This window comes from Scyliorhinus canicula, chromosome 17 (assembly GCF_902713615.1).
Source record: "Scyliorhinus canicula chromosome 17, sScyCan1.1, whole genome shotgun sequence".
In the NCBI taxonomy this organism is placed as follows: Eukaryota; Metazoa; Chordata; class Chondrichthyes; order Carcharhiniformes; family Scyliorhinidae; genus Scyliorhinus; species Scyliorhinus canicula.
Genome location: NC_052162.1, coordinates 66643681 through 66665004, shown reverse-complemented (window position 1 = coordinate 66665004; position 21324 = coordinate 66643681). Strand labels below are relative to the sequence as shown.

The 21324-nt window shown below is 49.7% G+C and overlaps 1 protein-coding gene across 4 annotated transcripts in view; it reads left to right on the top strand.

Annotated features, from left to right (window-relative positions):
- The first annotated feature begins 2814 nt into the window (after positions 1 to 2814).
- The window catches only part of LOC119951673 (transmembrane protein 33-like), a 183097-nt gene continuing 164587 nt past the window's right edge, over positions 2815 to 21324 (top strand). The window contains exon 1 of one of the 4 annotated variants that reach the window (XM_038774873.1): positions 2815 to 2939. Coding sequence is in view for 2 of the 4 variants with exons in the window: in XM_038774877.1 (XP_038630805.1) it covers positions 3356 to 3358 (3 nt within the window). In the remaining 2 variants the exon portion in view is untranslated. Of the gene's footprint in view, positions 2956 to 3278; positions 3359 to 21324 lie in introns of those variants that run through there. The other 3 variants (XM_038774874.1, XM_038774877.1, XM_038774876.1) reach the window with 3 other exon arrangements.

Below are 21324 nucleotides of genomic sequence, written 5' to 3'. Positions count from 1 at the left end.
TGTCGGCGTTGAACTGGGGTGAGCACAGTAAGAAGTCTTACAACACCAGATTAAAGTCCAACAGATTTGTTTCAAACACTAGCTTTCGGAGCACTGCACTTCGGAGCATTCCTGCTCATTTACCTGAGGAAGGAGCAGTTCTGTAAAACCTTACAAAACCTGTTTTGTAAGACTTCTTACCAAATTACCGAAAAGCACATCTTTCGGGACTTGTGGGAGGAAACCGGAGCACCCGGAGGAAACCCACGCAGACACAGGGAGAGGGTACAGACTCCGTACAGTGACCCAAACCGGGAATCGAGCCTAGGGCCCTGGCGTTGTGAAGCAACAGTGCTAACCACTGTGCTACCGTGCCGCCCATTAATTTCGCCAAATTAATTTTGAAGCTACATCATGATGAATATTCCTGCTAATGTCAAAATCTGAATTGACAGGAATGCCTGCAAACATTAATGTAAAACATCATCTGGATGCTGAAGCAACTTGTCTTTTCTGCCTCCTTCTATGTTCCCCCAAAAAATAGAATCTTGGCTTATTGTACAGCCATGGGTTTTAATAGTTACTACTAATGGTTTGGTTACTAAGAGGAGGCTATTCATTAGAACAGGTTATAGGGTTAATGAGCATTATATTAAATGTAACATAAATCTAAACCATTACAAAACCAGTAACATTGAAATTAACGGGAAATGGAAAACACTTCGATAGCTGGAGTCACACAAAGCACAAAGGAAGATAGTTCTGGTTGTTGGAAGCCAGGACATCAGTGCAGGAGTTCCTCAGGGCAGCGTCCTACCATCTTCAGCTGCTTCATGGATGAGCTTTCCTCTCATAAGTTCAGAAATGGGCATGGTTGCTGATGATTGCACAGTGTTCAATAACATCCTAAATCCTCAGCAGTGAAAACAGCATACATTCAGGCTGTCTATATTTCCAATGAGACACACATAGGAATTGTCCAAGGTTAGTCGTTTGCAAACTTCAAAGATCAGTCTGGGAATGAAGAGGAGTAAGTATGTCTACCAAAAAAGTCGATAGAGCAATAGCCTTGCTCATTCTACTCTACAAATGCGAGACTTGGACTGTGCACCATCACCATGCCAATAAGCTCAACCACTTTCACTTGGGCTACCTTAGGAAGCTTCTGAAGGTCAGAAAATAGGACCACATATCGGACACTGGGACAGTGACCCGAGTTGGCGTGCCAAGCATCCACACTTTATCGAGACAGTCGCAACTGAATTGGACCGGTCATTTAACTTATCAAAGCAAATTTTCAATGGAGAGCTTGAGTCTTGTTTGTGCTATCATGGTGAACAAAGGAAGTGCTGCAAGGACATTCTGAAGGCTTCAAGCTTTGATCTTGGCATCAAGTCCTGGGAGAAGCTCACCCACGATCTCACACTTTAATGTCTGAGTGGTGCCAGCTACTCTTATGGTGAAAATGTGCCATTAGTTCAGAAGACTTTAGAACAGACAGGCTGCAGCTGTGCTTTATGTGTTATGCGATGTCAGACATGAAAGAAAGAAGGCTTCACAGACCAAAAGCGATCCCCATCCCAGGGGAGACCCCTTGATCTGTCCCCTCCAGCCCAGCTCGAGCTCCCCAAACCCCAGCTCGATTTAAGCTCTGCCCCCTCCATCCCCACCCTGATGGGCATCTGGCCAGCAGCTGCTGTTCCTTTGTATTCCCTGGAGTTAAGTGGAGAGGGATACTCACTTCCTTGCTTCCCCCTCAGAGTCCATGGTGCCTGTTCCCAACTTTTATGGACCTGTAGTGAATTGCGCCGATGTGACTTCTCGCTGCAGTGGGGGGAGCAGGAAAGCATACCGGGTGGCTGCTGCATTTGACTTTAACCTTGCACCGAGATTCTTGGTGTATCAGGATGCTTGCTGGACAGCCCCATGACACTGCCATTGTGTTTTGAAGAGTCTGGCTCCAACAAGGTACAGGACATTACACAGAGTTCGGACACATCTTTCTCACTGTGGAAGTGCTGACCAACTCCATGACTGCACTTGTGGCCCAGGTTATCGTGGTTGATGGTGCAGGTGGAATTCACCCAATGTCTCAGTAATTTAGTGGAAGCTCAGGCAGAATTCATAGATCCACTCTTATAATCATGCAGGCTCAGAATGCTGCCATCAAGTCTGCAGATCTCCATATTCAAAGACGCATACAGGCTCACACAGAAATCTGTCCTCCGTCAGATTACTGGAAGTTTTGAGTTCCATGGTTCACCATCCTGCTGTCCTCTCTTAGAATCTGTGCTCCCACCGCTGTCACTTTGCCAATGCCTTTGTTCTTCCCTCTCAGCTAGCCAACCCACAATGCTACCACCTTTTCTGGGATGGTTTAGTTAGAAGCTGGGGCCAGAAGGGCCCAGACCTGGCCGAGATCATCCTTCAAGGGTATCTGCAGTCTGCCCCAGAGGAAGTTATTAGCCTTCCAACATCTATCTGAAACCACAGGATAGCAGTGAGAAGCAATGGTGATGCTGGGATTATTTTCAAAGGCAACTGGAGTCTCAGCTGGTGACTAAAGACATCCTGTCTGGAGGTAAGGAGTTCCTGATGCCTTCGCCTTGCCTCTTCTGCTCCTCCTGAGGTGGCCTCTGGCTGCCCACAAGTTTGTTGAGAGGACAGCTGGTGACAAATTTGGAGACACACTCTGGATGGACTACCACTCCCAGGGTGCAGTGTGCGTGTCGTCCACGCATGCGCATTTCTCCTGCTGAGCTTCCTGTTTTGATGACAACCGAACCTGTGCGTCGGGGGAGGGTGCCGGGGAGCGGCACTCATCCCTGTCGCCGATTGGTTAAGCGCCCAAGCGGCCGGCCTCCTGGATGGGTGGCGGGTCTGTCAATCACCGGCTTTAATCGTGTTTGGTTGAGAGCGTGGCGGCAGTTGACCGCGAGCGATCCAGGAGCCGCTGTCGTGTGAGTGACCGGCCCGGTGAGGGGAGGGATGACTGGGCTTCTGTCCGTGAATCAGGGAGCGGCCAGGCTGTGACCTTACCCGGCGATGGGCTCCCTCGGAAACTTCCCCCAACTCCAGTCGGGGCCGGGTGGCAGTGCATCATTCGCCGGTGGGGAGGGGAGCCGGGGACTTGGCCCAGCTCCTCTCCCCCCCCCCCCCCCCCCGGCAACCCGGCAGTGTTGTGGTGATTTGCACCTATCTGAGTTAACTCCTCAGTAAGGGCAGCTTTTCCAATGATTTGACATTGGTGTTTATTCCTTTAACACCCTGCACTGCAATCGGATCATTCGCAACCTTTTTGTTTTGTACTTATGTAGTTTTATTTTCTAAAATGTCTGGTGACTGATGGGCAATTGAAATACCTCGGACACGATGAATGGTTAATGACACATTTTTGTGTCTTGAAGTTGCAGCTTCATTAATGTACAAATGGTATGTTGTGACACATCCATGGTGAAACAACACACATGTAAGTTTGCAGGAGAGAAAGCCCAGTGATGACTTGCATTTAGAAGGATCTCACTTTCAGAACGAAAATAGGATGATGTACTTGTCGGAGGAATGTAATGAACTGTTCTTGTTAGAACTGAAACTGGATGACAATGTGCAATCAATGTTCAATTGTCTGATAGTTAAGATAGGATTTTTGCTTACTGTTGGAACACTTGGCTTTGTTTATGTAGTGTCTCTGGTTGGCAAATTTTAGGAGTGATTTTGTAGATTCAACCTCATAGAATTTACAGTGCAGAAAGAGACCATTTGGCCCATCGAGCCTGCACCAGCCCTTGGAAAGAGCACCCAACTTAAGCTCCCACCTCCCTATCCCCGTTACCCAGTAACCCCATCTAACCTCTTTTTTTTGACACTAAGGGCAATTTGTCATGGCCAATCCACCTAACCCGCACATCTTTGGACCGTGGGAAGAAACCGGAGCACCCGGAGGAAACCCACGCAGACACGGGGAGAACTTGCAGACTCTGCACAGACAGTGACCCAAGTCGGACCTACACTTTGCAATTTTATGTGGATGAATTTGTGTTCTCTCTCTTGTGTATCCCTCATAGAGAAAGGGGGATTTCCACATTATTAAAGCTTTGGGAAAGAGTGATTCAGAGCAGTCAGTTGTCTTGTGAGCACTGCTGTTGACGAGTGTGAAGGATAGCATATTTGAAGCTTTGAATAAATGCAAGACAAGAGTTCAGAAGAGTATTAACCAAAGTAGCATTGATAATACAGGGTTGAGGGTGAAATATTTTCCTTTATAATTGCTGGTTATGTGAGCAGAATTTAAGCCTTTGACAGAATTGGGCTTCAAAGATCATTAAGGTTTGCTGAAATACTTGAGCTCAGTGATGAAACACCATTTTGGAAAAGTCTTTGGTAGATAACTGAAGATCTGATAATAGGGTCAGGAATGTTGACAATTTCACCTTCAGTTAAGCTATTTACAGTGCGGTATTGTTGGTTAGGATTGGAAAAATACAAAACAAAGTCTCTAGAAGAATTGTGAGGAAGAAGTTGGATTTCAGAATTGAAAGAACTGAAACTGGGTGACAAGCAGTTTAAATTGTGATAAGGATGCAAGGAGGCTTCATGAGGATTTGGACAGGCTAAATGAATGGACTAGCACATGGAAAATGAAATATAATGTTAAGTTATTCACTTGGTGAAGAAAATAGGCAGAATATTTCTTAAATTTTGAGAGGTTGGTAAGGGATCTGAGTGTCCTTGTTCATGAATCACGGTAGCACAAGTGATAGCACTGTGGCTTCACAGAGTCAGGGTCCCAGGTTTGATTCCCCACTGTCTGTGCGGAGTCTGCACGTTCTCCCCATGCCTGTGGGTTTCCTCCGGGTGCTCTGCTTTCCTCCCACAGTCCAAAGACGTGCAGGTGAGGTGGATTGGCCATGATAAATTGTCCTTAGTGGCCAAAAAGGTTAGGAGGGGTATTGGGGATTACGGGGATGGGGTGGAAGTGAGGCCTTAAGTGGGTCGGTGCAGGCTCGATGGGCCGAATGGCCTCCTTCTGCATTCTTACGTTCTATGAAAGTTAGCATGTAGGTGGAGCAACTATTTGCCTTCCAAATTGCATGTTGGCCTTCTTCACCGAGGGATTTGAGTGTAATCCCTGAGATGGCAGGGTTGTTTTGAGGAGAGATTGAGGAAACTGGATCTCTATTCTCTAGAGTTTCAAGCAATGAGGGGTGACCTCATTGGGATTTATAAAATTATTACAAGGCATGACAGGGTCGATAGACGATTTCTCCTCTGGCTGGTGAGACTAAAACTGGGGACTGAGAGGGATGGGGGTCATAATCCCAGGACTAATTCAGCAGGGGGATGGGAACCTAAATTGTAGTCCTAGTGTACAGGATGTTGAGAGTAGTGAGGTCAGGGATAGGGTTAAAAGTTCGAAAGAGGGCACCGGCAAGCAAGACGCTGGTTTGAAGTGTGTCTACTTCAACGCCAGGAGCATCCGGAATAAGGTGGGTGAGCTTGCAGCATGGGTTGGTACCTGGGATCTCGATGTTGTGGCGATTTCGGAGACATGGGTAGAGCAGGGACAGGAATGGTTGTTGCAGGTTCCAGGATTTAGATGTTTCTGTAAGAACAGAGAAGATGGTAAAAGAGGGAGGGGGTGTGGCATTGTTAATCAAGGAAAGTATTACGGCGGTAGAAAGGACGTTTGAGGACTCGTCTACTGAGGTAGTATGGGCCGAGGTTAGGAACAGGAGAGGAGAGGTCACCCTGTTGGGAGTTGTCTATAGACCTCCGAATAGTTCCAGAGATGTAGAGGAAAGGATTGCAAAGATGATTCTCGACAGGAGCGAGAGTAACAGGGTAGTTGTTATGGGGGACTTTAACTTTCCAAATATTGACTGGAAATACTATAGTTCGAGTACTATAGATGGGTCAGTTTTTGTGCAGTGTGTGCAGGAGGGTTTTCTGACACAGTATGTAGACAGGCCAACAAGGGGCGAGGCCACATTGGATTTGGTACTGGGTAATGAAGCCGGCCAGGTGTTAGATTTAGATGTAGGTGAACACTTTGGTGATAGTGATCACAACTCGGTTATGCTTACTTTAGCAATGGGCAGGGATAGGTATATACCGCAAGGCAAGAATTATAGCTGGGGGAAAGGCAATTATGATGCTATTCGGCAAGATTTAGGATGTATTGGATGGGGAAGGAAACTGCAGGGGATGGGTACAATCAAAATGTGGAGCTTTTTCAAGGAACAGCTACTGCATGTCCTTGATAAGTATGTACCTGTCAGACAGGGAGGAAGTTGTCGAGCAAGGTAACCGTGGTTTACTAAGGAAGTTGAAACACTTGTCAAGAGGAAGAAGAAGGCTTATGTTAGGATGAGACATGAAGGCTCAGTTAGGGCACTTGAGAGTTACACGTTAGCCAGGAAGGACCTAAAGGGAGAGTTAAGAAGAGCGAGGAGAGGACACGAAAAGTTGTTGACGGATAGGATCAAGGAAAACCCTAAGGCTTTCTATAGGTATATCAGGAATAAAAGAATGACTAGAGTAAAATTAGGGCCAATCAAGGATAGTAGTGGAAAGTTGTGTGTGGAATCAGAGGAGATAGGGGAAGCGTTAAATGGGTATTTTTCATCAGTGTTTACACTGGAGAAAGACAATGTTGTCGAGGAGAATACTCAGGTTCAGTCGACCAGGCTAGATGGAATTGAGGTTCAAAAGGAGGAGGTGTTATCAATTTTGGAAAATGTCAAAATAGATAAGTCCCCTGGGCCAGATGGGATTTATCCTAGGATTCTCTGGGAAGCCAGGGAGGAGATTGCAGAGCCTTTGTCCTTGATTTTTATGTCGTCTTTGTCGTCAGGAATAGTGCCGGAAGACTGGAGGATAGCAAATGTCCCCTTGTTCAAGAAGGGGAGTAGAGACAACCCTGGTAATTATAGACCTGTGAGCCTCACTTCGGTTGTGGGTAAAATGTTGGAAAAGGTTATAAGAGATAGGGTTTATAATCATCTTGAAAAGAACAAGTTGATTAGCGATAGTCAACATGGTTTTGTGAAGGGTAGGTCATGCCTCACAAACCTTATTGAGTTTTTTGAGAAGGTGACCAAACAGGTGGATGAGGGTAAAGCGGTTGATGTGGTGTATATGGATTTCAGTAAGGCGTTTGATAAGGTTCCCCACGGTAGGCTATTGCAGAAAATAAGGAAGTATGGGATTGAAGGTGATTTAGCGGTTTGGATCAGGAATTGGGTAGCTGAAAGAAGACAGAGGGTGGTGGTTGATGGCAAATGTTCATCCTGGAGTTCAGTTACTAGTGGTGTACCGCAAGGATCTGTTTTGGGGCCACTGCTGTTTGTCATTTTTATAAATGACCTGGAAGAGGGTGCAGAAGGATGGGGTAGTAAATTTGCAGATGACACGAAGGTCGGTGGAGTTGTGGATTGTGCTGAAGGATGTTATAGGATACAGAGGGACATAGATAAGCTGCAGAGCTGGGCTGAGAGGTGGCAGATGGAGTTTAATGTGGAAAAGTGTGAGGTGGTTCACTTTGGAAGGAGTAACAGGAATGCAGAGTACTGGGCTAATGGCAAGATTCTTGGTAGTGTCGATGAACAGAGAGATCTCGGCATCCAGGTACATAAATCCCTGAAAGTTGCCACCCAGGTTAATAGGGCTGTTAAGAAGGCATATGGTGTGCTAGCCTTTATCAGTAGGGGGATTGAGTTTCGGAGCCACAAGGTCATGCTGCAGCTGTACATAACTCTGGTGCGGCCGCTCCTGGAGTACTGCGTGCAGTTCTGGTCACCACATTATAGGAAGGATGTGGAAGCTTTGGAAAGGGTTCAGAGGAGATTTACTCGGATGTTGCCTGGTATTGAGGGAAGGTCTTACGAGGAAAGGCTCAGGGACTTGAGGTTGTTTTCGTTAGAGAGGAGAAGGCTGAGAGGTGACTTAATAGAGACATATAAGATAGTCAGAGGGTTAGATAGGGTGGACAGTGAGAGTCTTTTTCCTCGGATGGTGATGACCAACACGAGGGGACATAGCTTTAAATTGAGGGGTGGTAGATATAGGACAGATGTCAGAGGCAGTTTCTTTACTCAGAGAGTAGTAGGGGTATGGAACGCCCTGCCTGCAACAGTAGTAGACTCGCCAACTTTAAGGGCATTTAAGTGGTCACTGGATAGACACATGGATGAAAATGGAATAGTGTAGGTCAGATAGGCTTCAGATGGTTTCACAGGTCGGCGCAACATCGAGGGCCGAAGGGCCTGTACTGCGCTGTAATGTTCTATGTTCTAAGAGGTAGGCCATTTAAGACTGAGATGAGTAGGTGTTTCTACAAACAAGGCACTGGTGAACCTTTGGAATTCTTCCAATGATCTGATTGGATGGTGGAGCAGGCTTGAAGGGCTGAATGGCCTACTTTTGTTCCTGCAACTTTAAAGAATCTAAAATAGGATAGAGTGCCCACTTGCTGCTTGAGTGCAAAGCTGGTATTGTGAATCTGCTGTCCATAATACAAACAAACCTTTTTTTTTCCATTTCTGCAGCACCAATTTTATCCTCTAGCAGTAAGTTGAAGAAAAACTCTAATGAGTTTAATCATTTACTAAGAGTAATGCAGGTAGTGTGAACTAATGACATTTTATCTGATTATTAGGAAACGGTTTGAATGGTCATTGGTAGAAAGGAGAAATGGCATTGTGACTCAGGGGAAATCTGAATTAATGAGTGCCAATGGATGAACAATAGGTTGCAGCATGGGTAACAAAGATTAATCTTGCAGCCAGCTAGAACCTCATTACAAAGAGAAAATGCTGGAAAATCTCAGCAGGTCTGGCAGCATCTGTAGGGAGAGAAAAGAGTTAATGTTTCGAGTCCAGGTGACCCTTTGTTAGAGCTTTGACAAAGAGTCATCTGGACTTGAAACATTAGCTCTTTTCTCTCCCTATAGATGCTGCCAGTAGCTAATGAGATTTTCCAGCATTTTCTCTTTAGTTTCAGATTCCAGCATCTGCAGTAATTTGCTTTTATTTAGCACCTGATTACATCCTTGAGTTATCCCAAAACACTTCACAGCTGATAGTGACTGCATTTCAAAAATAAGCTATTTTCATGTAGGCAAATGCTGCAGTTATTTCACACACTGAAGTATCACAAACAGAAAATGGATGTACAAATGGCTAGATATGTTGTTTCTGGTGTTGTCTAAAGGAGGAATTTTGCACGGGAGAGCCAAAGAAACAGCCACTGTTCTCTGTACTGTAACCGTGTCGGCAGGACAGAACCTTTGGATCATCGAGGCCACCTATTCACTGTATTCCTTTGATACATTTCTAATAATGGTGAATCTGATTTGTTAACAGGAACTTCTCCAATTCCTCCCTGAAACCCTTTAAGGTTTTTGTGCCGGTAGTCTGTTCCACATCATTTATTGCTCTTTAAATTTATTTTTTAGAAACTCGTCTACAGTTCCTATTTTCTTTTAATATTCTGAATATGCTTAAATTCTGTGTGGAAAAATGCTTTCTTGAATCCGGTTTGTTCAAGGTTGTTTCATGATTTCAAACATAATGTGATTAAACATTGTGAATAGCACAAATGCTTCACAGCTCCAGGGTCCCAGGTTCGATTCCGGCTTGGGTCACTGTCTGTGCAGAGTCTTCACATCCTCCCCGTGTGTGCGTGGGTTTCCTCCGGGTGCTCCGGTTTCTTCCCACAGTCCAAAGATGTGCAGGTTAGATGGATTGGCCATGATAAATTGCCCTTAGTGTCCAAAATTACCCTTAGTGTTGGGTGGGGTTACTGGGTTATGGGGATAGGGTGGAGGTGTTGATCTTGGGTAGGGTGCTCTTTCCAAGAGCCAGTGCAGACTCGATGGGCCGAATGGCCTCCTTCTGCACTAAATTCTATGAAACCAAGAACAGCTGGGAATTCTCCCTTTGTTGAACCCAACATTGCTACCTCAGAACACAACTTTAATCTGTCCACTTGATGAAGCAGACAAGATCTGTGTATGAAGTCTCGCTTGAAGGTGACACCTTTGATTGTGCAGCACTCCCTCAGTGCTGCTCAGTACTGCTGTGAATTATCAGTATGCTTACATCTATGTTGGAAAGAGCATTGTTAGTGATTCAGAAAGCAATGCATAGAGGTTTGGTCAAGGCCAAAAAATAGGTAGACCCCATGATACTATGTGTAGTTCTATTAAACAATTATGGAGATCAGAGGGAGTTAACAAATGTCATTGAAACACTGGTGTTCATTTGTCAAGGAATAAAATTCAAAATCAAAGAAATCGTGTTAAACTAGGATAAAACCTTGGTTCCACCGCACTTGTGGAGGATTGTGTTTCACTGTAGTCTTCATATTCCACCAGAGAAGATGGAAAAATTATTTACTTACCTGGATACCAGAACTGAGAGGATAGAACTACCAACAAAGACTGAATGGGCTTTTCCTTAGAAAAGAAAGACTGGGCAGCACGGTAGCATTGTGGATAGCACAATTGCTTCACAGTGCCAGGGTTCCAGGTTCGATTCTGGCTTGGGTCACTGTCTGTGCGGAGTCTGTACATCCTCCCCGTGTGTGCGTGGGTTTCCTCCGGGTGCTCCGGTTTCCTCCCACAGTCCAAAGATGTGCAGGTTAGGTGGATTGGCCATGATAAATTGCCCTTAGTGTCCAAAATTGTCCTTAGTGTTGGGTGGGGTTACTGGGTTATGGGGATGGGGTCGAGGTGTTGGCCTTGGGTAGGCTGCTCTTTCCAAGAGCCAGTGCAGACTCGATGGGCCGAATGGCCTCCTTCTGCACTGTAAATTCTATGATAATGACAAGTGATCAAATTCAAAATTGAGTGGGTTCACCGCACTTGTGGAGGATTGTGTTTCATTGTAGTCTCCATATTCCACTTGAGAAGGTGGAAAAATGATTCACTTACCTGGATAGCAGAACTGAGAATTTGAAATACCAACAAAGACTGAACGGGCTTTTCCTTAGAAAAGAAAGACTGGCAAGTGATCAAATTCAAAGTGGGTTTCATAGAGGAGCTAATAGGTAAAATACTTTAATTTACGGAGGCATCCAGAGGTGAGGGCCATAAATCTAAGGTGGTCACTAATAACTTAATTAAATTATTCGGCCAAATTTCTTGACCCAGACAAGTTAGAATACAAAACTTAGGGTGCAATTCTCCGCACCCGCGAAAAATCGCGAAATTGTCGTAAAAAACGGGCGCGTTTTACGACGGTCGGGAACGGTCCATTTCCTGACGTATTCACTTCCGGGAAATGGGCTAGTAACGCGGCAGCGTCAATCACGTGCGCGATGACGACGAAACGCGGCGACGACACGATCACGCCCACGTGACGTCGCCCGACGCCGTAAAAAGGCACGGGCGAGCACAGAATCTGTAGGCCATGATGTCAGGGCCCAGGAGAGCTGCACCTCGTTTTGTGGAGGCCGATGTCGAGACGCTGCTCGATGCTGTCGAGGAGGGGCATCATCCGCCCGCGGAGAGGGCATCGCCAACCTGCCAGCGCGGTACGCCAGGCCTGCCGTGAGGTGGCTGCTGCCGTCAGTGCTGTGGGGCAGATCCCTCGCTCTGCAGAGCAGTGCCGGAAAAAGCTTCATGACCTCACCAGGCCTGCCAGGGTAAGTGACAAGAAGGTGCCCCCTGGTCACAACCATCCCCCCCCCCCCCCCACTTTACTTAATCACCCACCTCCCCCCTGGCACGGGGGGGTGGAGGGGGATTGGGGCAGAGTTATTTGAGGATGGTTCACAAAGTTGTCACAGACCCAGCGCTCTGGCCCCGTGGAGAGATGCAATCGTCTTATGACAACTTGACCCCCAAAACTGTGCCAGTATCTGAACGGACTGCTGATACCTGCCGTATTGTAATGATCTACCTATGTACCCTCCCCCAACAGGCCAAGTCCGCTCACAACAACTGTGAGCGGCACAAGACTGGAGGGGGTTCGCCCAACCTGCACCCCCTCACCACCTTTGAGCAGAGGGCACTGGACCTTGTTGGGGGGTCTGCCACCCGGGATGTCGCGCTATGCGAGGTTGGCGGATCTGCAGCAAGTGAGACAAACCCTCCTTGACAAACACCCACCCCTCCCCCATCCTCTGTCCCTTCACACACCCTGCCCACTTGGACACCACCCCCATCCTCTGTCCCTTCACACACCCTGCCCACTGGGACACCTCCCCATCCTCTGTCCCTTCACACACCCTGCCCACTGGGACACCTCCCCCATCCTCTGTCCCTTCACACACCCTGCCCACTGGGACACCTCCCCCATCCTCTGTTCCTTCACACGTTGCCCACTGGGACCGTCCAGCGGCCTGCCGAGCAAATCTAAATAACCCGTCTCATTCTCTTCCCTAGGACGTGATGCCGAACGACCAGGGCCGTCTGGCTGCAGACGGACACAGGCATCTGCCGCCACCTCACCCGGGGCCGCACGACAGAGGGTGCCCGATCAGCGGGGAGTCCCATCCTCCCCAACCCAATCTGCGGATCAGGACGCCCAGAGGGTGGCGAGAACACAAGCCACGGAAATGGCCAGCGATAACCCTCCGGACTCTGAGCGGCCCCACACCATAGAGGAGGCGCTAAATTGCGACAACATCGGGCTTGCGGCACTGCTATCTCCCACAACATCCATCATCCCAGAGTCACTCACCCCGGCGGGCCTATTTAGTGATGAATCTCCTGGGTCACAGTCTGGTTCGCACATCACAGCTGAGCAGGTACAGCAGGTGGAGGTCGGAGCAACCGATGGCCTGGACTCGCGGAGGCCAGACCAGGCCCAGGATGCAGCTGGCTCCCAGACGTTTTCGGAGTTCCTGGAGTTTCTCAACCCACCTGCACAGCCGATGCCTCAAGAAACCCAGGGAAACAACGACGGGATGAGGGCTGCCTTCCAGACTCTGCAGACGCTGTTAGAGGAGTCGAACCGCGTCCACGAGCAGGGAGTGGTGCCGCTCATGGCAGAGACCCAGTCCGACACCGCACGGGTGGCATCCGCAGTTGAGGCAATGGGTCAGGTGATGCAAGGCATTGGGGTTAATATGCACGCGTCATCCTCGGCCCTGGACAGGGTTGCCCTCTCACAGGCAGCAATGTGCCAGAGGCAAAACGACATTGCCGGCGCCCTGCAGGCCTTGGCCCAGTCTCACCAGGTCATTGGCCAGTCGCAGCAGTCAGTCGCCGAGAGCATCAACCGCCTGACACATGTGCTGGATGGCGTTGTGCACACACAGGTTGAGATCGCACAGTCCCTGGCGGGAATGTCTAACTCCCTGGACTCCGTGTCTGCAAACCTTCGGATCCTGGTGGATACCGTTGCAGGCCTCCAGGACTGGCAGCGCCAGGTGTCGGTGGTGCGACGGGGCACCTCCCCGCTCGCACCTCTGTCCCAAAGTGAGGCCCGGGGGCCACCGGGCTCCCCGAGGGAGGAGGAGGTATCGGGGCCCGTCCCATTAAGTCCATCGCGGGACGTCCCGGAATTCTCGGCCTCCCCCCGTCCCATCCCTGGTGCATCGGGTGGGCAGCAGGCAAAGCAGAGTGGCACAATGTCACCCGAGACGCCCGCAGAGCAGCCTGGCCCATCAAGGCCGGGTCGCCCCAGGAAACACTTGGCCAAGGAGAAACGAGTCGAGGGGGGCGATTCGCAGCAATCCTCCTCCACTCCTGCTGTATCACCTGGGGAGTCACGTAGACGTAGTGTTAGGGCCCGTAAGGCAACTAAGATAGACACTGAGTAAGTTGGCACGGGTGAAGGGCACAGTTTAGTTGTAGGGGCTAGGGCACCTGTAAATAATTGTCAACATTAAACGCACTGTTCCACCTTACTTGTAATACCGTGTGATTGTTCCACATCCACAGGAATCGTGATGGTGACCGAGTGTCGCTGGGGTTGACGAGCGGTGAAACTTCGCTGCCGGGTGTGCAGTCCCTGCCCCTACCCCCACCCCCTCCCACAGCTAGCCCACGCGGGCACGTGATAGAGTGTCAGTGACGATCTCAGCGGCCACAAAGTGGATGGTTCAGCTATTGCCATGGGTCAGACTCTCTCTAACGATTCAGCTCACAGCTCTTCGCAGAGCGGGCTGTCACCATTCCACATGGCACTGATCACACCCGCTGACACAGCCATCAATGTTGTGCCATACCGTCTGGACCCAGTGGTAAGGGTGATGTCGAAGTGGAGCAGTGTACACTGAGAGGGGGTGGGGGGGTTGTGGTGGTGGCAGTTGTGTGTTGACCCTCTGCACGACTAGCGATGCAGGTGGTGGTTTGGTGTTCAGCGGGGACCTCACATGCGATGCGTGAACCGTGCTGCCACCAAGGCGTCGCGTGCCCGCCGTCCTCGCCGGGTCTGTCGTGCCGCCTCCTGGACATCACCAGCCCCTGGGTCGTGTCTGCGTGCTGCGCCCGCCACTCCACCAGCCTCCTCCTCCTCCCTCCTCCTCCTCCTCCTCCTCCTCCTCCTCTGTGCTGGCACCACTGCCACTGGCTTCTCCCTCCGCCTCCTGCAGCAGGTCATCTCCCCTCTGCATCACGATGTTGTGCAGCGCACAGCAGACCACTACAATGCGAGCGACCCTGTCGGCCTGGTACTGCAGGGCCCCTCCGGAGCGGTCCAGGCACCTGAATCTCATCTTCAGGAGGCCAAGGCAGCGCTCCACCACACCCCTGGTTGCTGCATGGGCCTCGTTGTATCGTGTTTCCGCATTCGTCTGAGGCCTCCGTATAGGCGTCATCAGCCAAGACCTCAGCGGATAACCCCTGTCGCCTATAGAACATAGAACATAGAACAGTACAGCACAGAACAGGCCCTTCGGCCCTCGATGTTGTGCCGAGCCATGATCACCCTACTCAAACCCACGTATCCACCCTATACCCGTAACCCAACAACCCCCCCAACCTTACTTTTATTAGGACACTACGGGCAATTTAGCATGGCCAATCCACCTAACCCGCACATCTTTGGACTGTGGGAGGAAACCGGAGCACCCGGAGGAAACCCACGCACACAGGGGGAGGACGTGCAGACTCCACACAGACAGTGACCCAGCCGGGAATCGAACCTGGGACCCTGGAGCTGTGAAGCATTTATGCTAACCACCATGCTACCCTGCTGCCTAGCAACCAGCCCCTCAGCCGGGGGGACGTCCCTCAAATATCGCAGGGATGAACGACTGCGCCAGTATGTAGGAGTCATGCACACTCCCTGGGAACCTTGCAGAGACATTCATGATCCTCATGTGGGGGTCGCATACCACCTGGATATTCATGGAGTATGTCCCCCTTCTGTTTTTGAACACGTCCCTGTCTCCTGCTGGCGGGCGCATGGGGACGTGAACACAATCGATTGCCCCCTGCACCCTCGGTATCCCGGCCACGCTGGCAAATCCACGAGCTCGTGAGTCTTGACTTGCTTGGTCCTCGGGAAAGGTGATGTAGATGTCAGCGATGGCATAGAGGGCGTCGGTCACATCCCGGATGCACCTGTGCACCGATGACTGGGAGATGCCGGAGAGGTCCCCGCTCGGAGACTGGAAGGAGCCGGTAGCATAGAAGTTAAGAGCAACCGTCACCTTGATGGCAACCGGGATCGCGTGTCCTCCCCCCGTTCCACGTGGGGCGAGGTGCGCCACGAGGTGACAGATATGTATCACCGTCTGCCTACTCAGCCGGAGTCTCCTCCTGCAGATGATGTCCGTCATTGTTAGGAAAGAGACCCGGACACGGTACACCCTCAGCCTTGGTCGTCGCCTCTGGCGCCGTCGCTGCACCCTCACTCTCTCCTCTTCCTCTTCCTCCTCCTCCCCATGCTGCTCGACGACTGGCAACTCCTCGGCCCTTCCCTCTGCTGCTGCAGCTGGCCCTGCATCCACTGTGGGTTGTGGGTGTGGATGCTGCTGCATCGCCAAATGCAGTGCAGCGGCCCCAACCACTGCGCAGAACATAGGCGTTCTGTTCACAGACATTGTGCTAACCTACAGAAGGGTGGTGGGGGCAGAGAAACGGGACATGTTAGACGGAGGTTAGTCGACAACTCGGCAGCCACCAGCCACGGGATACTTGTGTGTCCCGGACGTGCTGCTGACACGCGGGCAACCTAACCCCTGGTCACTTTCTGCATCCAACGGCCAGTAAACTATGTCCTCCTCACGGGTGCGTCAGTGGCCTGTGGCCGTAAGCCACAGGGGAACCAGCGGCCGTGTCCTCGTGACCGGCACACCATGGCACGCTGGCAGACATTTTGTTACGGGGTTGGATGGCTCACTCGCTCACTCTCTCCCTACCCCCCCCACTCCCACTCCCACTCCCACTCCCCCCTCCATCTCCCCCACCCCCCCTCCATCTCCCCCACTGCCCCCTCCGTCTCCCCCACTGCCCCCTCCGTCTCCCCCACTCCCCCCCCCGTCTCCCCCACTGCCCCCTCCGTCTCCCCCACTGCCCCCTCCGTCTCCCCCACTGCCCCCTCCGTCTCCCCCACTGCCCCCTCCGTCTCCCCCACTGCCCCCTCCGTCTCCCCCACTGCCCCCTCCGTCTCCCCCACTGCCCCCTCCGTCTCCCCCACTGCCCCCTCCGTCTCCCCCACTGCCCCCTCCGTCTCCCCCACTGCCCCCTCCGTCTCCCCCACTGCCCCCTCCGTCTCCCCCACTGCCCCCTCCGTCTCCCCCCTCCGTCTCCCCCCTCCGTCTCCCCCACTGCCCCCTCCGTCTCCCCCCTCCGTCTCCCCCACTGCCCCCTCCGTCTCCCCCACTGCCCCCTCCGTCTCCCCCACTGCCCCCTCCGTCTCCCCCACTGCCCCCTCCGTCTCCCCCACTGCCCCCTCCGTCTCCCCCACTGCCCCCTCCGTCTCCCCCACTCCCCCCGCTCTGGACACCCTCCCGGTCTCAGGGATGCCTTCCGCGTTGTGGCCAGACTCGAACGGTGCGCTGAACGGTGCGCTAACCTCCTCGAAGCTGTTGTCAGCCAGCACGACTGGTTGACGAACTTAAAAAGCAGGTGTGTTTGACGCCGTGTAAACAGTGCGCGATGATGTCGGGACTTCGGCCCATCTGGGCCGGTGAATAGCGGGGGGGCCAATTTGTAGCGATTCTGGTCGTGTCGGGGGCGTGATGGAGGCGTTTGGCGGGAATGGCGACTCCGAGATTTTGCGGGGTTCGGAGAATAGCGGGAGGGCGTCGGACCAGCGTCGCCGTAAAAATTTGCGACGCCTGCTATTCTCCGACCCGTCATGAGTGCGGAGAATCGCGCCCTTTGTACCTTGTGGAGTAGTTAATGCCAGGTGTATTTAAAGGGAAGTTAGATAAGTTCAGAAGAGAAAAGGGGAAGAAAAGACTTTGCTGCTTAGGTTATGGTGGGCGGAGGATCATAATAGTAATAATCTTTATTGTCACAAGTATGCTCACATTAGCACTGCAATGAAGTTGTTGTGAAAAGCCCCTAGTTGCCATTCTGGCGCCTGTTCGGGTACACAAAGAGGGAGAATTCAGAATGTCCAAATTACCTATCAGCACGTCTTTCCGGACTTGTGGGAGGAAACCAGAGCACTCTGAGGATTACGTAACCAGCTCAAATAGGAAGGAGGTATTGCTAGATCTGGGGAATGAGGTGGGTTAACTGCAGGACATGTCAGCAGGTGCACATTTGGAGAACTATTATTCTTGTGCCATAAGGTCATGAAAATGTAACATGAAAATTATAAGGAGCAACCTAGAGTTAACAAAAAAAATCTTTGCTTGGTGAATGCACAATGTAAGTAGGCTGAGAACAGCTCTGTCCCAGTTAAATTGGAATTAAAGATTGATGGGAAAAACTGTAATTGAACAATGGGTTGCCTTTAACAAGGAGATGATTTGGCGACGGATATACATTCCTATGATATTGTGGGGAGGGAAGGTGGGAAGAAGAGCAGTCAAAGCCAGAACTCCCTGGATGGCAAAGAGTAAGATGAAGCAGAAAAATGTGCATATGATTGAAGTTAGTTTGGTAATTCAAGTGACAACCAGGCAGAATATAGAAACTTCAGAGGAGAATGAGAAAACAAATGAGGCTAAGTGAGAGCAATGTGAAAGGGAATCCAAAAATCTTCCAACGGTATTTAAATAGAGGTTGATTGAGGCTGATTGGGGACCAACAAGGAGACCAGGCATGGCTCCATCAGGGCATAGCTCTGGTACTAAATGAGTACCTTGTACCTTCCTTTATCAACTGAGGATTCACCCGAGAAAGGAGCTGTGCTCCAAAAGCTAGTGATTCGATACAAACGTGTTGGACTTTAACCTGGTGTTGTAATACTGCTTACTCTGCCCACCCCAGTCCAACGCTAGCATCTCCACATCATTCCTTTATCAAGGAAGAAGATGTTGTCCACATAATAGTGAAAGAGCAGCAGGTTGAGACACCAGATGGGCCAAAACCTATCCGAGTAGGTATTAAAACCAACAGGACTGTGTCATATTCATCGGATGATGCTGGGGAAACTACAAATGGAAATTGTGGAAGCTCTGGGCATAATCTTTCAATGCCTTGGATAAAGGGGAGGTGAATCAAAACTCCTCAAGTTGAACATCAATTGAAAGAAACACTGAGGGTGGCAAGGGCATAGAATTACTCTAGATGCTGGGTTATCATTGTCCACCATGAAGACTGGCTCGACCGCACCACTATTGACTGAGCTGGCCAAGACGGAAGGACATAGCTGCCAGACTGAATCTACGGCAGGTGGTGAGGGAGCCAACAAGAGGGTAAAACATACTTGACCTGGTCTTCCCCAATCAATGACTTACGGCGATGGATGAAGTTCTGCCTTCACATTGAGGATATCTTCCATCATGTTATGTGGCACTGTCACTATGCTAAACTGGATAGATTTAGAACAGATCTAACAACCCAAAACTGGGCATCCATGAGGTTCTGTGGACCTCTATATTTAACCGCAATCTGTAACCTCAGGCTTGAACATCCCGAACTCTACCATTACCACCAAGCCAGGGGTCCAATCCTGGTTCAAAGAAGGGTGTAGGAGGGCATGATGGGGCAGTAATAGGCATAAAGTAAAATGAGGTTCAACCTGATGAAGCTACAACACCAGACAATTTTGTATGCCAGACAGCGAAAGCAGCATGTGATATTCCAAGCCTAGCAATCCCACCACCAACTGATCAGATCAAAACTCTGCACCCTGCTTCATCCAGCTGTGAATGATGGACAATTAAATAACTAACTGGAGGAGGAGACTCTACAAATATGCCCATCCTCAATGATGGGGGAACCCAGCACATCAGTGCAAAAGACAAGGCTGAAACATTTGCAACCATCCTAAGCCAGAAGTGCTAAGTGGATGATCTATATTGGCCTCCTCCTGAGGTACCCGGAATCACAGATGCCAGTTGTCAACTAATTTGATTCACTCCACTTGATATCATGAAATGGTTGAAGGCACTGGACACTGCAAAGGCTTTGGGCCTTGACAACATTCTGGCATGGGTACTAAAGACTTGTGCTACATAACTGTCTGTGCTCCTAGGCTAGCTGTTCATGTACAGCTATGACACTGGTATCTACCTGGAAAAAGTAGAAAATGGCCCAGGTATGCCTCCAAAAAGCAGGAGAACCAATTACCTTCCCATTCGTCTACTCTCGATCATCAGCTAAGTGATGGATGGTACTGTTGGCAGTAATACCAGGCAGCACTCACACAGCAATAACGTGCTCTCTGCTCAGTTTGGGTTCTGCCCGGGCACTTCAGCTCATGAGCTCATTACAGCCTTGACATCAAGGCAGCATTTGATGGCATCAAGGAACCCTATCAAAACTGAAGTCAATGGAAATCAAGGGAAAATCCCTCCATTCGTTAGAAGTCATACCTAGCACAACAGAAAAATTGTGGTTTGTGGTAACTTGACCATAAAAAGGTAGTCGAAATGTGTTGTTAATAAACAAAGTTAATCTTTAATATATAAATGATGTGGAGATGCTGGACTGGGGTGGGCACAGTAAGAGGTCTCACAACACCAGGTTAAAGTCCAACCGGTTTATTTGAAATCACAAGCTTTCAGAGCACTGCTCCTTCATCGGGTAAAGTGGAGGCAAGTTCTCAATGACCGCATATATAGGAGAGACATAATTGCAGGATAATTATATTTTGCAATGTGAAGAATGGTTGGAATGTGAGTCTTTGCAGGAACACAGTGAGAGAGGAGTGAGTGATAATCACAGGTAATCGAGGTGTAAACTGTCTCAAGCCAGGACAGTTAGTAGGATTCTGTGTGGTGGGGGTTACATGTAATGTGACATGAACCCGAAATCCCGGTTGAGGCCGTCCTTGTGCGTACAGAACTTGGCTACCAGTTTCTGCTCGGCGATTCTGCGTTGTCGTGTGTCATGAAAGCCACCTTAGAGAATGTTTATCCAAAGATCGGATTTGCAGAATCAATAACTGTCCTGGCTTGAGACAATTCACACCTGGATTACCTGTGATTATCACTCACTCCTCACTCACTCCACTCACTTTTTGTTCCTTCAAAGACTCGTATTCCAACCATTCTTCACATTCCAATCTATAATTATCGTGCAATTGTGTCTCCTATATATGCGGTGATTGTGAACCTGCCTCCACTACACCTGATGAAGGAGCAGTGCACCGAAAGGTTGTGATTTCAAATAAACCTGTTGGACTTTAAACTGGTGTTGTGCGACTTCTTAATTTAAAACGGAAGCAGCTAGTTAAACATTGAAATAATTAGAAATAACAACAGTTGAATAAAATATACACGGGTAACAACAGCAAATGACATCTCAGCAACATTACTACAGGAGTTCCTCAGGGTAGTATACTGACCCCAACCATCTTGAGCTACTTCTCTCCACCATAAAATCAGAAGTGAGGATGTTCACTATGCAATGTTTAGCACCATTTGTGACTCTTCCAAAGTAGAAGCAGCCTGTGTTTGTGTGGAACAATACTTGGACAATATTCAGACTTGGACTGATGTGTGGTGCAAATGTCACTTGTGCCTTCAGTGTCAAGCGATGATAATCTTTATTGTCACAAGTAGGTTTACATTAACACTGAATGAAGTTACTGTGAAAAGCCCCTAGTCGTCACATTCCGACGACTGTTCGGGTACACTGAGAATTCCGAATATCCAATTCACCTAAGCACGTCTTTTGGGACTTGTGGGAGGAAACTGGAGCACCCGCAGGAAACCCACGTAGACAAAGGGAGAACGTGCAGACTCCGCACAGACAGTGACCAACAAGAGATAATCTAACCACCAGTCCCCTTGACATTCAATGGCATGGCTATTACTGAATGC